Here is a 19,378-nt window from a genome sequence, read left to right as displayed (position 1 = left end):
TTGAACGTTAGGTCTACGGAAAAGCCGAGCTAACTTTTCTTTAATTGTTAAACCTACACAAATTAAATTCCAAACCCGATTAAGCATACACAAAATTACCAACTCAGTTTTTTTGTAAACTTAACGCCCAAAACTCACGTCAGAAACTACAACGACAACTAAATTTTGAAGTCAAAGTTTTTTTCTTCTTTTTCTTCCAAGACAAGGAACAGTCTCACAGCGAGGTAAGCATCCATGATCAAAATAGTTGTTTTCCCCTATAAGATATTGTGACATTATATGGACCTTAGCATTTTTATTTTGAATTCATTCATCCAAATGTAATGAACTTTGACAACACGGCGTGCTATATTAGACAAATTCTATGGTATATTTAATATATTTGAGTGTACCGATACACTCATTCTTTAAATTAATAGTTAAATGAGTTGTTTTTGAAGAAAAATATTGTTTTTTTATCACTTATAATTATAATAACTAAATCTTACTCATCAAAAGTGTCAGCGAAATAAAATTTATATTTTTTGAATTTTTATCACTCATGATTAAGAACATTGATTATTTTTTACGATAATATGTAAAAAAAATTACTATGATTCTTATAAACAATGAAATGATGTTTTTTCTTACGAAATGATATTCTATAAAATATAAATATTGAAAAATAGTTATTTCTTACATGAAAAATGATCGTTAATTTATAAAACCATGAAGTGAGAGTACCGGTACATCTCATTTTATGAGTGTACAACTGTAGAAGTTCCCGCTATATTATATTCCACGCGTAGCACATGCATGCACATGGAGAGCAAGAAAGCAACAAGAGATGTAATGTCCAAACACAAATTTCCAATATTTTTATGGCCCACTTTCCACTAACATCATTCATCACCTATAGATACAACTTTTATTTTTTCAATAGGTATAAATTTTATAAATAGCACAAGCTTAAAATCCATAGTACACTCTCTTTCCACCTTCTAATAATATTTAGTTTCAACTATATTTGCATCCAAACATGGCAGAAGCTCCATCTACAAACACCACTCTAAGATTATCTGGCAAAGTAGCCATAGTAACAGGAGGTGCTAGTGGCATAGGTGAAGCCACGGCGCGTGTCTTCGCGAACGAAGGCACGCGTGTGGTTGTGATTGCTGACATCCAAGATGAGCTTGGAAATCAAGTAGCTGCGTCCATAGGCAACCAAAGGTGCACCTACATCCATTGTGACGTGACAGATGAAGATCAAGTTAAAAATCTCGTTCAATCAACGGTCAATACTTATGGGCAGGTTCGTAGTATTTCCAATCCTATTTATCGGAATCTTTTTTTTTTGTTTTTTTTGTCAGGGAGCTAGTGGCTAGAATTCACCTTTTTTCAAGGTGAATAGGTGGGGTGTCCGGGGTTCGAAACTTGGCCCATGCATATAACAATGCATGTCCCTGCCAACTGAGCTATGCTCATGGGGATAAATATGAGAATCTCTACCAAATGAGAATATTAATCAAATGAAATTTTTAAAATGTTAATATTAAATTATCTACTGTAGTTAGTTGTGATCTCTATCAAACATGATGGTCTTATTTTGTTTCTATTTGAGTATGTAAGTGACAAAATAGAAATGAAATTTTGTTATTCTCACAACAGCTGGATATCATGTTCAGCAATGCTGGAATCATTAGTTCCACAGCTCAAACAATAATGGAACTTGATATGTCCCAACTTGACCGTTTATTTGCCGTCAATGTCCGTGGAATGTCGTTGTGTGTGAAACACGCGGCGCGTGCAATGGTAGAGGGTCACGTAAGGGGGAGCATAGTGTGTACAGGGAGTGTTGGCGGTAGCCGGGGAGGCTCGAGGTCAACGGATTACACGATGTCAAAGCATGCAGTATTGGGGCTAATGCGTGCGGCCAGCGTACAACTAGCCGCACACGGGATAAGAGTGAACTCTGTCTCGCCGAATGGGTTGGCAACACCTTTGACTTGTAAGTTGTTGGGAATGAGCAATGAGGAAGCACAAGAGAATTATAAAAATTATGCAAGGCTTGAGGGAGTGGTGCTCACACCTAAACATGTGGCAGATGCTGTATTGTTTTTAGTTTCTAATCAGGCTGAGTTTGTAACTGGTCTTGATCTTATTGTCGATGGTGGATTTGCCAAGGTATAAATAAATGTCTAAATAAATAAATTAAAAACAATAACAACATTAAAAGAGAATCCAATAGTTGTTGGTTTTATTTTAAGTATTAGGATTGTTTTCTATTTTGCACACACACAAAAAATAGATTATTCTTTAAATATTGTGAGGGTACTATGAAACAAATTGACTAAACTATGGGTACCATGAATCAAATAATTTATCCCAGAGCAATATTCATTTAAACACTAGTAGTATTAATTTTAAAACAAAATTTTGACATTTCTTGTATAAAAACTTGATATCCTACTACCAACTCAAAGATTAGTCATATAAATTACTTTAACAACTTAAACTGGTTGTCTGATATATTAGAGTCAATTTTAGTCTCATTTCTTTCCACAAAAGTTCACATGTGTATATATGTTTCTAGGGTTTTGCTAACCAATGTCCTAAAGACGATGATTAAGGATGTTAAAAATAGAAAATTTTCATTTAAAACAACAACTTTGACTTTTATAAAATCAAACATTCCACTTTTCATCAATTTCCAATGCATAATTTCTATATTAATCTCCTTAACCATTTTCCTTAGGACACTAAATAACATTTCTCATGTTTCTGTTAACTTTTTTTTGCTGACATGTCATTGATTAGATTCTTGATTAGTTTATAAATTTACCTATTTAACTTTAATCATTAATTTATCAATAACTTCAAATTAAACATTAAAATGTTAAGTTAAATATTTTTTTTAGGGATGTTAAGTTAAATATTAAATAGTTAAGTTATTAATTTTTTGGTCATAACATTATATACTTGTCATAAAAAATTTCTTTTTTTGATCTAAATCAAACATAATTTTTCTTAAACAAAAACCTTTTTCTTAAAATTTCTATTTAGCAAATCAAATCCACCTTAGTTTCATTTTCTCTATAAATAATTTTTCTTAAACAAAAACCTTAATGAAATTAAATCATGTTCATAAACATAAACATACTCAAGCCTTTTCCACTTCCTGTAAAGTCTATCAATTAAATTAGCATACATTCAAGTTATTTAGAAGTTCATGACCTTAAACCTTTTTAGCCAATTAAATTTCATCATAAAAATCGAATTCAATTAAGAGACATTCTAAAAACATCATCCAAAATGTAAGTCTATCAATTAACTTGTCCAGACGCCACATGTACACTAATTAGATATTAATAATGTTTTAATCTAATTTATTTTTTTAGTCTAATTACAGTTTTAGCCCCCCTATTTTATCTTATTTGCAATATTAGTCTCCCTATTTTCAAAGTCACTCATTTTCGGTCCATTTCTATGATTTATGTACAACAAATTGATGATTTGTCATTTTTTTAAATTATGTGGCACACCATAATTAATAACAAATTAATTACGCTAAGTATAAGGCAAAACCTTCTCTTCTTCTCGCCGCCAACCACCACCACGCTCCCACCAGGTTAGTTTCTATTTTAGATATTTTTTTTTGGTTGTAAAAGGGGTTTGTGGCATCTGGTTGTAAAAGTTTAGCCAAATCCAATTTTTTGTTGGTTCTTTGAACACTACAATTGTTGTCATTTTAGAATACATAAGCTAGCAAAACAGCTGTGGATTAGAGGAGAATAAATGAAATATATATATTTTTTTAAAAACATTTTTTGATGGCAGCCTAGTTGTAGTTTTTTATGATAGTTTAGGGACTATTTTGTTGTTTTTAATGATAATTAAGAGACTAAATTGAAGTATTTCAAAAACTGCCACAATGTACCGTTTCAAGTGGCGGTTATTGGAAGCCGCCGTAATAAAACCGTCCTAATTCACCTGTTATTTTGTAGTGCGTGAAGACATGTAAGGAACATATTTTTATCAACATTCATGAATTTTACACCAAATATGGCAAGACTTTGTTTATTTTGTTCTGATCAAATAGACTACCTGCATAGATTTTGGTTTCTTCTATTCATTTATTGAGTTTTAGTTCTTGATATAATGCCTCCACATTGATTGATCTATATACTCATTTCCACCAATTTCTACGATGCTTGGTTGTGGCTGTTTAATTGAAGTAAAGAATTTGCAAGGACATTTGTGTTCTGGACCGGTCAAAAGGACATTTGGCCCATATACTTAGGCCCAATACGATCTAAAGCCCAAACATCACGTTTGACAAAGTTACTTGCAACATCCCCCTTTCAGACAAGGAGGTGCACAGAGCGAAAGAGACTGGTTCAAACGAGTCACAACGTCTCTCTGTAGGTTCCCGCAATAAACTCTCTGGCGGTTACACTTTCCATGATTTCATAACTGCTAGAGTCAGGTGTGCCATTACAACGGCTCTGCAACCCTCCACCTCTATAAATAGGGGACTCACAGCAGTCCCCAAGGTAGAATCTCTTCCTCTAAACCCTCACTCTCTCTGATCTCTACTTACTTGAGCGTCGGAGTGCCTGCAGGTACACACCCCCCATCCGCTCAAAGAAGCATTTTGTTGCATTTCACCACCACTAAGACCACCACATTCAAAGCACCGACAGTCACCTTCTGATCAGGTACGATCAATTTGTATACTTTTTTTGAGGTATCTTATTGACCAAGAAGTAGTTGATTATGCTTCATTATCACATTGGAGAAATTGACAAAGCAATCAAATAGGAAACTTAGGAAATTTTGCACCAAGTTGAATTAGTAGTCTCATTAAATTTTTTTGTCATTAGAAGCACTACATATTGGTCATATGGTGTAGCTTTAGCTTAAAGAGTCATTAGAAGCACTAGATATTGATCATATGGTGTAGTTTTAGCTTAAATCTCTAAATCTTAGTGCATGTTTATTTTTCAGTTTGTCTAAACTTTAACTTGCAGCTTTCTTCTATGAACTTTAATGTGTGTCAATGATTTGAGATTTCAACATGTGGTTATCAATGCATGCTAAGAAAGTGTTTATCAGTTATTTCATGCTCTAAAGTTTTGTATTTTGTGCTTAGGTGTGTGTTGAATATTTTGTAGCTTCATGGAAAGGTCAAGGCACAGAGAAGCTTTGAAGCAGAAGGTTGATGAGAACATAAAAGTAATTTGACATTCACATGTTGATCTTGTTTTTTTAGTATACGTCGATATCGAAATTATACATTGAAGTTTCTATTAGAGATTTTTTTTTGTTTGTTAGTTTCTGCATAAAGTTAGTTAGTTTCCTATCAAGTTGTGAAGTGGTTACACTTAATTGCTATCAAGTTATTTTGCATTCTTTCAATATAGATGAAAACTGTTATATATAAGGTCTACAAACACCCTTGTACTGTCATAAATACATGGAGATTTTTAATAATACTAATAATTATCGGGGACACATTGAACCATATGGTTGTTTTTGCAAATCAATTCAAATAAGAGGTTTGTTAGTCTTTAACTTAGATTCTAGTGTTACTCGTTTTAGTTTTCATGTTTAACATCATCATAACGGGTATGCAGGTTTGTTTTGGTAACAATCAATTTAAAAATGTGTTCTTTGATATGTTCCACTATAAGTTCAATTTTTGTTAATCGCATCTTTGATATTTTAATTTTAAATGAAAATAGTTTCTGCAATGCAAACTTTTCATATAGTAGATTTTCGGTGATTAGATCTTAATTTCTTGTGCGGTGTACTTTGGGTCACTTAGGGAAAAAAAAGTTTCATTTTTCAATATTCTTGAATCTTGATTGAAATTTGTTGTTCACACATATCATAAGGCTGAAACACATGTAAAACATGAAAATGCCTGTTGGTTTGAACCAAATGTCGGTTTGATTTAATTATGGACAATTGTAAAAGATAATGTATTTTTCTTGTTTATGACTGAGTGCAAATGTTGTATGAGGTATATTGGCTTTGGAAATGCTCTGGTTTAATTACATGTAAAAACTGGCCGAAATTGACTTGGTTGAATTATTCATAACCCACAGTCTGCATAATTGATTTCCTCGGCAGTTAACTGCCGCTAGAACCAGCTGCAGTAAACTGCCGAGGAAAAAAGAAACCGGCGGTAGTTAACTACAGAGGGGCATTTTAGTCTTTTATATGTGTGTTACAGCCTTATGATATGTGTAAACAACAATACGAAGCAAGGATGTTGATTTCAGCCTTTATGATCAATACGTAGGTTTTTTTTATTTTTTATATAGATGAATGTTGATTTCAAAACCAAGGATTTTATGACACCATTACATGGTTATCAACCACAATTTTGTTATCGTGTCTGGCGGGTGAAGCAGATGTTTTGTCTTCATATGTGTCACTGAGAAGCAAAATGGACCTGTTTTGAAAGATAGGTTTGAAAGTGCACCGTAACCACTAAGTGACTATTTTAATATCAATCAGATGATTTTAATTAATCTAAAGGCTGAAAATTCATTCTCACATTCTCATATAAAATACCATTCTCACTAGATATATCCTATATATGTGTGTGTGTGTGTGTGTGTGTGTGTGTGTGTGTATCACTAATTTCAATACCAACCAATTAAGCATGGAGATCTCTGGATCTTAGTGCATGTTTATTTTCTATTTGATGAATCTTGAATGTGTGTCAAGGTCTAAACTTTAATTTGTAGCTTCCTTATATGAACTTTAATGTTGGAATCTACAAATTAAAGTTCACATAAGAGACATCTATGCTTTAAAAGAGTAAGTTATACAACAAATGTATAGAATAATAGGCTACCTCAACATGGTTACTATTGACAATGTTTTAAATGTTTTAGCATATCATATTAAAACATGCTTGTACGAATTTAAATAGAGTATTTATATTTCAAATAAGAGACTTCCCTATCCACCTTAATGTTTACCAATCTCAAAACATAAATAGGTCCTCTCAATTCAAAATTGCAACATAACACTTGCCGGTGAGAAGGAAAAAACCTAGAAAATTGTTTCTTTGCTTGATAAAGATGATAAGAGAAAAAGTTAGATATCAATTTTATTTAATTTTGTCACCTTCTTTTTGAAGGTAATGTACCTATAAAATAGTTTTGGGAAACATAACATTGACATCTTACGTTTCTACAATGAGATTTTTCATCGTAATTAAATTATTGTGTCCCTATTCAAAATTCTCATGAACAAAATTTGAGTTCATTTTTTAAAATGAAAATAAAAAAGTAGAGACAAGGGGGAAATAATGTAAACTCCTAATGAAATGATCAATTCAAATTGCAATCTTGAATTGAGAGAACCTATTTATTTTTTGGGATTGGTAAACATCAACGTGGACAGAATAGAAAAATTTCTGATTTGAAAAAATACTCCACCTAGATTCTTATGAGCATGATTTTATCTTGAATTGAAAAAACATTGTCTAACCATGTGGAGGTAGCCTATTATTCCAAGCATTTTATGTATAACTTTCCTTTTCAAAGAAAGAATGTCTCTTATGTGAACTTTAATGTATAGATTCCAACATCAAAGTTCATAGAAGGAAGCTACAAATTAAAGTTTAGATCTTGACACACATTCAAGATTTCCATGCTTAACTAATAAGTTAATCCTACACTCTATGACCAATACATAGGGCTTCTAATGATTCAAAAAAAAAAAAAAAAAACTAGAGTTCAACTGGTGCACAATTTCAATTTATCCAATGATATAATGAAGCATAATCAACTACTTCTAGGTTAATAAGATAACTGAAAAGTGGTTACTAATGTCCTTTCAAATTCTTCACTTCAATTAAACAACCATAAGCAAGCATCGTCCAACTTGGTAGAAATGAATATATAGATCAATCAAGCTTAATTTGGACGGATCTTAATTTGACCCTCCTTTGATAATTATACATTCATATTATTGTTAAAGGAAAAAATTCAGCTATGTGAAGAAGAAAAAAAAAAGATATTCGATTAATAATAGTTTCAAGCTTGCACTAAATGGTTGACAAACAAAAAAAAAAGTTACCTCTGGAAAAAGTTACAGCTAACTTATAGTCACACTCCACATGAAACCAAAGTCCACAAACTCTAGTTAAGATGACGAAATGGATGATTGTCCAAATTAGTGAATATCCTTAACTTGTTATAGATTGTTATTCTGAAATAAGGTTTGAACCGTTGTCTATGTCACTAATTTCAACACCAACAAAGATTCAAGAATATTAAAATATGAAGCTATTTTTCCCCAAGTGACCCAAATTACACCTTGTAAGAAATTAAAATCTAATCATCGGAAATCTAAATTAAGATCTAATTACCGAAAATCTACTATGAAAAGTTAGCATTGTAGAAACTATTTTCATTTGAAATTAAAACAACAAAGATGTAATTAACAAAAACCAAGCTGAAAGTGGACCATATCAAAGAGCACATTTTTAAATTGATAGTATACCAAATTAAACCTACATACCCGTTGTGATGATGTTAAACATGAAAATTAAAATGAGTAACACTAGAATCTAAGTTAAAGACAAACAAACATCTTATTTGAATGTATTTTCAAAAACTACAATATGGTTCAATGTGTCCCCGATAATTATTAAATCTTAGTATTAAAAATGTCCAACAAGAATGAGAATTAACCGATAAAAATGATGAAGGTCACAAATACAACATTGAATTTAATTGATACAGCAGTGTCTAACAATCTACCATAACTTGCAAGAGTACAACTAACTTATGAGAAACTTCAAATACCACTTCCACACAATAATAACTAACTTATTATCACACTCCACACTAAAACAATGTCGAGTAACTCTAATTAGTTACTACATATGATTAACTTGTTATATTTTTTTCCAAATCAAGAGTTCTGATCACTCACATTGTTTTAGAGTACCAAACGTAGATTTGTTTTTTTATTCATTTATTGAGTTTTAGTACTTGATATAGTTCACTCACATTGATTGATCTATATACTCATTTCCACCAAGTTGGATGATATTTTGTTGAGGCTTTTTAATTGAAGTAAAGAATTTGCAAGGACATGTGTATACTTGTTTTCAAATATCTTTTTGACCAAGAAACGGTTGATTATGTTTTATTATCACATTGGAGAAATTGACAATGCAGTCGAAAAAGAACTTAGGAAATTGTGGACCGGTGGAATTAGTAGTTTCTCAAATTAATTTTTCGTATCATTAGAAGCACTAGACATTGGTTATATGATGTAGTATTAACCTATTAGTTAAGCATGAAAATCTTTGGATCTTAGTGCATGTTTATTTTCCATTGGATGAATCTCGAACGTGTGTGAAAGTCTAAACTTTAATTTGTAGGCATCCTTCCGTGAACTTTAATGTGTGTCCAAGATTTGACATTTCAACATATATATGGTAATCAATACATGCAAACAAAGTGTCGATCAATTAGTGTATGCTCTAAATTATTGTATGTTGAGTTAAGCTTCATGAAAGGTCAAGACACAGATAAGCTTTTAAGCAAGAGGCTGATGAGATCATAAATGTAATTTGACATGCACATGTTGATCTTGTATTTTAATATATGTCGATATTGAAATTATACATTGAAGTTTCTAATAGAGATTTCTTTTTTGTTAGTTTCTGCCATGAAGTTAGTTAGTTTGCAATCAGGTTGTCAAGCAAAAATTCATGGCTCAACCTAACAAACAAAAGATATCTAATAGAAACTTCAATGTATAATTTCGATATTGACATATACTAAAAAAACAATATCAACATTTACATTTTTAAATTACCTTTAGGATCTCATCAACCTCTTGTTTCAAAGCATCGATGTGTCTTAGACCTTTAATGATGCTACAAAACTTTCAACACACATATAAACCCAAAATACAAAACTTTCAAGCATACACTAATTAATCAACATTTTCTTTACATGTATTGATAAGAACATATTGAAATCTCAAATAATTGACACAAATTAAAGTTTACAGAAGGTTGAAAGTTTAGAACATGACATACGTTCAAGATTCATCCAATGTATAATAAACATGCACTAAGATCCAGTGAATTCCATGCTTAATTAATAGGTTGATACTACACCATATAACCATGTTTAGTTCTTCTAATTATACAAAATAAAAACTAAAAGACTAGAAATTTTACTGGGTGCACAATTTCCTAAGTTTCTTCTTCGATTGCATTGCCAATTTCTAGAATGTGATCACCAAACATAATTAACCGATTCTCGATCAATAAAATACTTGAAAACAAGAATAGAAATGTCCTTTCAAATTCTTTAATTCAATTAAACAACCACAATCAAGCATCATCCAACTTGGTGGGAATTATGAGTATATATCAATCAATGTCAGCAAACTATATCAAGAACTAAAACTGTAGTAAATAAATAAAAGAAAGCAAGATCTATGTAGATACTCTATTTGATCAAAATTGACAAATTTTAATGCAATCTAAAATAATTCTAAGGTCATACTTAACCAGAGTTTTGTCTAGAACACCTAAGGAAACAAACAAAAAGTAAATTGGGTGAAAAGAAAGACAAACAAAAAAACTTGCAAGACAACTTTCAAGTCTCAATAATAGTGCATAGGCAATCAAGGATTGATAAGAAATGGTGTGACACGCATTTCACAATGGAGAAAAAATACTTTTAAATAGTCATTTCACGGTAAAGAAAAAGAATTATAAATAATTAACTATAAAAAATAAGACCAATCTTCTCTTTAAAAAATAAATCATTATATACATTAGAACTAAAATATACTCTAACAATCCATTTTCAACTTTCAAGTGTCACTATCACAGTGGACTTCTACCACCTTAAACCTCAAGACTCAACAACATGTATTTAGTGCGATTTCACAAACGCGGATTAAGGCAGACAAATACAAACAAAGAAAGGGTGAGTTTTGAAAACATGCAATCACAGTAAAATGATTGAGAGGAAAACACAAAGTTATCAAGTAAGCCCCATATTTTATCAAATCATATTTACAAAAAAAAAAAAAAAAAAAACTATTCTAACCATCAAAGTTTAAACTTCACCATATAATTCACCAAGTAGGAGATCCATAGTACTAACCCCCTAAATTCAGCCAGATCAATCTATCACAATTCAAACAATAACATGCATGCTCTATGTCGAGACTAGACTCTTTAACTTTATTTGATATCATTCTACTGTGAAGTATTTGATTAGGAGATCCATAGTACTATGCCACCGCATGGATGAAATGACAATTCAACATAACATGTTGGTCTTATCATCTCTGATAAGCCGGAGAGGGAAAATATATCAATTTAAAAATCAAATATCATACATTTCAACATATACTAAATGAAAATCAAGAACTTAACAAGAACGAGAACTAACCGGTAAAAATGATAGCTCTCGTATAGAAGAAGAAAAATGTGTGATCGATTTATCAATCTGATGACATTAGCTCTTCAAATCAAATCAAGTGTGAGAGACGATCACACACACACACACAAAATGGTGCTGCACAATTTTAAGATCTGGTAGGGCTCTCTCTATGACTGAATGGTATTTATATATACAAATGGGCTATGGGCTAATTAGGTTAAATGTTGACTAAATGCTAATATTAAGTTAATAATAAGAATTAATAATTTGGATTTATATAAAGATCAGTTGTTACAACATGAATTCGTTACAAAACAACAACTTTGAATTCATACTTATTGCAAACGGTTTTTCATAATTTAAAAAGAAAAAATCAAGTTCAATTGTTTATTGCATATCCTAGTTTCAGCAAGTTTGGTTTTGGTATTATATTAATGGACAATACTACACATTAATATGGTGACATAATTGGGGAACATAACGTTTTTTTTAAGAGAACTGCTATATGGTGCGACACATAGCAGCGACGAAACGCACGACGTCACCTCCCTCATGTGCACTCTCCATTTCTATTGCTCATTTATTTTTTTTTATTAAATTCAGTTATTTAAAATAAACAATTAAAAAGTGAAATATCAGTGCAAAAGAGAAAATAACACATTTGCTCTCATGATCACATATTCTGTATGAACTTTCTAGATTCTAATCGACATCTTGCAACTCATCTCTGCCGTTACTTCCACTGATCTTGCTGTATTCCTTGTTTTCATTGCTGCAATTGTTTGTCTTCCACTGATCACATTTTCCTTTTTTTAATTCAATTTTGTTTAATGTAATCTGATACATTAAACTGAGGGTTGCTTTTTTTTTTCTCATAGGAAAAAAAAATCAAATTGAATGGTATTAAAGGATGTAGTGGAAGACATGTATAAAGTATGATACAAGCCGGCCCTAGTTTTTTAGTAAGAAAAACTCCAACTTCTCTCTTAGTATCGGTAATGAAAAGGCTAGTTGTATTTTATTTCTTTAAAATTTATTTTAAGACAAAAACTACACAAGCAAAGGACAAGTTGTAATTTGACCAGCTCCTAGGACTGTTCCACAAGGGAGCCGGCCAGGTGAAATTTTTGATCGTAGCTCTTGATTACTTTACTAAGTGGATCGCTTATTTCCTTAGGAGTCTGAAGAAAGGAAGGGCGTGTTGGGCGGATCTGGAGATGAATCTGCTAAGTGCTATTAGCATTCCTTTTAACTTCATGATCCGCTCTTTGGTAGAGGGAGTCTCCTAAATCCAACAGAAATAGGAACGCGGAAAAGGAACAAGAAAACAACCGTTTTTAGGAACCAAGATCAAACATACCTCTTTACACTGGGAAAAAAGTTACAATAATGACCGTCAATTAACAGTGTTAGGCAAAGGGGGTCTCACACGTGATTTTTTTTTTTGTTTTGGTCAAGTGGCCTAGTGGTTAGAGCTCACACAATTTAATTGTGGAGAAGTGGGGTGTCCGGGGTTCGAACCCCGGCCCCTGCATATAACATGCAACATCCCTACCAATTGAGCTAAGCTCACGGGGATTCATCAAATAAATAAGGGAGGTTTGTGCATAGTGAAAAAATAGAGGGGATGTATCTTACTTTTGCATAAAGTTTAGGGGAGTTTGGTGTAATTTTCCCTTTTATTATTACTATTATTATTATTATTATTATTATTATTATTATTCCACTCATTGTCGTTTGCGTCAATCAACTCTCTAACCATCATGCCCTCCGTCCCCATCGGTATGTTGCTTGTCGCATATGCACTCCCTTCATTACTAATCCAAGGACCACGCCATGCTTATGATTTTTGAACCGTCTCCCAATCTCCATCTAAGGCCTCCTCTGACTATTACATGTGAAACATGGATACTACCCCATACAGAACTCGGGTTGTGACCCCATGTTAAAATATATATATTATTTCCTTTATTGTTATTCTATTTTAATAGTTGTTTATTTTTCATTATGTCACTCGAGAGATTAAAAAGTTGATTAGTTGTATTCTCAGTTATAGAGTAATTTCTACACCCCAGTTTTGAATCCACAAAATTCCCTCTTAAAAAATATCTAGTTTTGAAAACTCTTGCAAGTATAGTATCATGGTTGGTTTCTAACCTCCAACCTTGCTTCCCAAGCATTGTCAAATTGAACCCATACCTCTATATTTTATCCTCAACGTTAGCTTCTCCCACCTTAACAGTTGATACCTTTCGCGTTTTGTCTATTTGATCCCCACCAAAACAAATTCAACAACATTTGCATCTCCTCCCCTAAAGTTGTCGGAAGTAGAAAGAAACTCATAAAATAAGTTGGAATCAATTGAGAAACTGATTTAATTAGTACCTCTCTTCCTGCAATGGATAAATGTTTTCATGACCAATTTTGTATTCTCTCTTCCAAATGCGGTCTCGATGGTAAACCCAAATATTTTCCTGAGCCTATACTCTCTGAAACTTGTAAAATTCTCTTCACCATCTCCCTAGTCGTGTGATTCGTGTTCTTGGTAAAAAATATTTCTGATCATTTATGTAAATTTATTGTCTTCCCTGAGGCCCCTTCATATTTTATAAGAGCTTCTAATATAGTTTGTGCTTCTTTTTCATTTTCCCCACAAAATAGGAAACAGTTGTCAGCATATTATAAGTGTGTAAGGAGTGTCACTCTTCTCAGTTTTATTGTATCATTTCATTCTATAGTTATGTTATGTTCACTTATGGTCTATGTGTTTTGGGCATTGGAGAACCAAGTTCTACATAGATTAAAATAAGGTCTAACTAAAATTTATAAAGAGTGACACTCTTAATCACCAGCGGCCAATAAGTCCCTGTATTCACGAAGTCGAATTTTTTCTTTCGAAAAAACTATAAAACTGAGATTTGAAATATGCATGGTCCAATGTCGATCAAATGATCACCGATATAACCTATTGTGTGAATGTTGGGACTTTGTGATCGAATGGAATCCATTCTCAAGTTCAAAGGGGCTTTTCTCTTTTATCTTTCTCTCTATCACATCAGCAACATATCACATCTATCAAACTCTATATCTCTCCCTCAATGTGCAAATGGGTTTTGGGTGTCTACCAATTTTAGCAGTCCAAAGACAGACTAAATGAATAAATGTCAATATACATCAAAGTCACGATATAATTTTTAACTTTTACATTACATTAAGTTCATATGACCGAATATTAGATAGTGTTTTTTCCTTCTAGAAAGAATAACATACGCAAGAGCTTACATCACTTGTCACAAAGTTCTTAAAATAATAGTACATTATAGTGCAGCTCAATTGTTTTCCATAAAATATTCATGAAAGGCATTGCAATGCTATGCTTTTAAACATTCTTTGTCTTGTATAATTATTACGCTCCAATAGTTAATGAGAATCAATTAAAAACAAATTGTTTGGAAGTATCCGAATTTGAATTCTTTTTGAAATAATTTTTAATCAGATTTCACTTATCTTTCAATCGAATTCTAAATCACCAGAGTCTCTTTCCCTACAAATAGAAGAGTTAAAAACAAAACAAAAATGTTATAAAAGCATCTTTAGGAGATATCCATCTTACAAAAATACTTTGTTTTTCATCATCCATGTCAAATTCAATTACATGCATGGAGAAAAAGACATGCATTGCTATGGTTCCTTCACCTGGATTGAGCCATTTGATTCCACTAGTTGAGTTTGCTAAACTATTACTCCAAAATCACAATGAATACCATATCACATTCCTCATTCCCACACTTGGTCCACTAACTCCTTCCATGCAATCCATCTTGAACACTCTTCCACCAAACATGAACTTCATTGTTCTTCCCCAAGTCAACATTGAAGACCTTCCACATAATCTTGATCCTGCAACACAGATGAAACTCATAGTGAAACACTCTATTCCATTTCTTTATGAAGAAGTAAAATCACTCCTTTCAAAAACTCGCCTAGTTGCTTTAGTTTTCAGCATGTTTTCAACCGATGCACATGATGTTGCGAAACATTTCAACCTTTTATCATACCTTTTCTTTTCCTCAGGAGCTGTTTTATTCTCTTTATTTCTCACTATTCCAAACCTTGATGAAGCTGCATCAACTCAGTTCTTAGGATCAAGTTATGAAACAGTAAATATTCCTGGTTTTTCTATTCCTCTCCATATCAAAGAGCTTCCCGACCCGTTTATCTGTGAAAGATCAAGTGATGCCTACAAATCAATTCTTGATGTGTGTCAAAAATTATCATTGTTTGATGGTGTTATTATGAATACTTTCACTGATTTGGAACCGGAAGTCATAAGGGTTCTTCAAGATAGAGAGAAACCTAGTGTTTATCCGGTTGGACCTATGATTAGGAATGAGTCAAATAATGAAGCAAACATGTCAATGTGTTTAAGGTGGTTGGAAAATCAACAACCAAGTTCTGTTCTTTTTGTCTCTTTTGGAAGTGGTGGAACACTCTCTCAAGATCAACTCAACGAGTTAGCTTTTGGTCTAGAATTGAGTGGTCACAAATTCTTGTGGGTTGTGAGAGCTCCAAGTAAAAATTCTAGTTCTGCCTATTTTAGTGGACAAAACAATGATCCATTAGAGTATTTACCAAATGGTTTTTTGGAAAGAACAAAAGAAAATGGACTAGTAGTTGCATCATGGGCACCACAAGTTGAGATTCTTGGTCATGGATCAATTGGTGGGTTTTTAAGTCATTGTGGTTGGAGTTCAACTTTGGAGAGTGTGGTTAACGGCGTGCCGTTGATTGCATGGCCATTGTTTGCAGAGCAAAGGATGAATGCAAAATTACTCACTGATGTACTCAAAGTGGCAGTGAGGCCAAAGGTTGATGATGAAACTGGGATTATAAAACAAGAGGAAGTTGCCAAAGCTATAAAAAGAATCATGAAAGGAGATGAAAGCTTTGAAATTAGAAAGAAAATCAAAGAATTGAGTGTTGGTGCTGCTACTGTGCTAAGTGAGCATGGTTCTTCTAGGAAAGCACTTTCTTCTCTAGCCTTAAAGTGGCAACAATATACATGTTGAGTAGCTTTAAGAAATTATTAATAATGTACTCATCTAAATTACATTTTTCTTATTGTTTCTTTTATCATTTAAATATATTATTTAAGGTATTAAAGCTATGTAATAATTTCTTACTTATGTGAATTTGATGTCAAACATTTTCATTATTTTTTACTATTTTTATTTTTTCCTTGCAGCAAACCGTATCTATTTTTACTTAGTTATTTCGTCGTAGTTGGTGCAGTAAAAACGCGAGGGCATTGAAAAAATAACCAAAATTATCTTGCTTTTGATGAAAATAGTAGAAGGGATGCACAAAAACAAAACTCTCAAGCAACATGATGATAGAAGTGGAGTAATTCACTTGATTTTTTTTATTTTTTTATTTTTATGTTTTATACCTCATTTTTCTAAAATTGCCGTATTACACACCGGTACCCGTACCTATGCATCATAGATAGCTTATTACGCATATAAGAGATTTGGGGTCTGATCATAGTTAGGGAACAAACTATTTTGACTCAAATTCAAAATCTAGTTCATTGGATAATGGCTGCCTCACTTATAACCATTATATTGATCATCTCACCGATCAATGTGAGATTTCCATCAAACCCCCACACATAATATTGGACATTTACGAAAGACTCTTATACCATCTTAAAATTTGAACTTGATTTGACATAATATATTCAAGCTAAAAAGCTTATTTTTTAGGAGGATTCTCCCTACTTATAACCACCGGACCATTTGACTAGTCACCTCACATATTTCAAGAGTAAATGAAGATGGAATAAAGCAAAAGAATCAAACTTTACCATATTTAAAGGGGAGTAAAGAGAAATAAACAAAGTGAAAAAAGACGATTTGGTACTCTTGCAATATTATTGTATTGAGGAGACAATCCAAAGTATTTATAAATTACCTAACCTTGCAAAGCAGAGAGAAGCAGAATTTGCAACTAGACTTTTCCCATTGATTTATATACATGGATCACCTTCATTGAATTCATGTATAACAAATTTTTCTTTGCACATATGTACGTAACCAATTAATTCTTGTTTGTGAAATTTTCGGTTATTATGAATAAAAAAAAACAACGGCTGAATTGCATGTTCTTGTATTTACAGTTTCTAGTACACATATACAGAAGATTATTTCCCATGTAAATACATATATGTTTGCACATGCATTAGTACCTTTAATTTTTATGCCAATAATCTTGTTAAAAAAAACTATGCCTATAATTTTTTATATTGATGTTTGCCAACTTCCTAGGATCTCCATAGTTTATGATTTTATAATATACAAATTAATATTTTCTGTTTTAAGCCTTCTATTTGTAACATATTATAACTTATAAAATATTTGATATAGACGTGTGAGTATGGCATATATTGGGAGAAATATTTCTACATAGTGATTGAGTTTGAATAGCATATGTTAACAACTTTCATATGATGATTCACTCATCATTTGAAGTAGTTATTTTAATTTGTTATGTTATCATCTAAAGAGTAAATCTAATAAGAAGATAAACCAACAGTGAAACCAACATATGATGAACACAAAATAGATGGTGTGCATTAGGCTATTCTTCTGAACTCTAACTTTTTAGGGAAACTTGTTATTGCTTGATTGCCAAAATGCTCTGTGAGTAGCCCCATTTGTAGTTATTATGTGTTCCTTTAGTGGAGTTTCTTCAGAATTCCATAAATTTCTACATATGCACTGCTCACACATTACACTTCTAATTGTTCAACATCCACAACAAGAAAATATGTGATTTGCTACGACAATTTTCGTAGCTAATTTGTAGCTACTTAGTAGCTAATTTTGTAGCTAATATCTTTTATCACAACCTCCCCACTCATCACCTCACCCCTCATTCCTCAAAAATTAAACCATGAGATTGTCTCATCTTATTTCTTACGACCATTCTCAAAGCTCTACTCTGATCTATCTCACTCTCCCTCCATGGTCCTCTTCAAACCACCACCTCCGTTTTTCAAACTCATCCTGCTTCAACGTCCACTAGTCTAATGGGAGACACAAATAGAAACGTGATACCGGAGACAACCCAAAACACAAGATTCATTTACGACACTAGAGAATAGAGACGAATGAAGAAAAGGTCGACCAAATTTATTGAAATGCCTAAAATAAATTTTAGTGAGACCCTTTAAAATGTTTAAAATAAAGGAGCACAAGTAAAGCTACACTCAGTCTTGTACATAAAATAGTTTATAACATTATTGTGTGTTGCAACTTGAATAGATTCTCAATATACTAGTATAGTACATATAGAAGATTTATAATTGCATATTATGACAAAAGCATAGACTAAAATTATTAAGATAGCTTAAATTTAAAAGATCTGCTTAGAGTTAGCTGCCTCCTCTAAAGAAAAGTTTCTTCACAACTAAATTACCATTATGATTTCCTATAGTCACACCTTGATTTGAAAAACTATTTCATCCGATTTGCTTAGACCGTTCCATTTCTTCACCATTATTCTTAGACTCAAATTATATGCCTTCCCCTCTCCTGAAACTGCGTGTTCAAGTTTGATGCTTGCATTCATTCCCACGCTCTTCTCTAGAGCTGGAAATGAGTCGAGCTGAGTCAAACTTGCTTCAGCTCGGCTCGACTCGATAAAATTTAGTTCGGCTCGAAACTCAACTCAAATTCGTTACGAAATAATTTTTCAGTTCGAACTCGACTCGATTAAAGCTCACGAATAGCTCGGTTCAGCTCAATAGGTTCAGTTAAAAAAATCAATTGAACCCAAAAAAATAAATACTATATTAGCAAGGTGTTTGCTAAAACAAAAGACCCTTGTATTGGAAAAACAAAATGACACAACTTTCTTGGTTGTTATTAAACATACTTCTCTCTGGTTTG

General features: G+C 32.3%; 2 protein-coding genes across 2 annotated transcripts; both read left to right on the top strand.

Annotated features, from left to right (window-relative positions):
- The first annotated feature begins 928 nt into the window (after positions 1–928).
- LOC11412528 ((+)-cis,trans-nepetalactol synthase NEPS2) lies at positions 929–2,224 on the top strand. Its single transcript, XM_003618808.4, has 2 exons — positions 929–1,291; positions 1,648–2,224. The coding sequence occupies exons 1-2, from the start codon at positions 1,019–1,021 to the stop codon at positions 2,167–2,169; spliced, it is 795 nt and encodes a 264-aa protein (XP_003618856.1). The 5' UTR covers positions 929–1,018; the 3' UTR covers positions 2,170–2,224.
- Positions 2,225–14,828: 12,604 nt separating this feature from the next.
- Positions 14,829–16,641, top strand: LOC25495719 (hydroquinone glucosyltransferase). Its single transcript, XM_013595948.3, has one exon. The coding sequence runs from the start codon at positions 15,065–15,067 to the stop codon at positions 16,493–16,495; it is 1,431 nt and encodes a 476-aa protein (XP_013451402.1). The 5' UTR covers positions 14,829–15,064; the 3' UTR covers positions 16,496–16,641.
- The last annotated feature ends 2,737 nt before the right edge of the window (positions 16,642–19,378 follow it).

The sequence above is a fragment of the Medicago truncatula genome, chromosome 6, assembly GCF_003473485.1.
Source record: "Medicago truncatula cultivar Jemalong A17 chromosome 6, MtrunA17r5.0-ANR, whole genome shotgun sequence".
Taxonomy (NCBI): domain Eukaryota; kingdom Viridiplantae; phylum Streptophyta; class Magnoliopsida; order Fabales; family Fabaceae; genus Medicago; species Medicago truncatula.
Note: the sequence above shows the minus strand (reverse complement) of the source record. Positions and strands in the feature narration are given on the sequence as shown.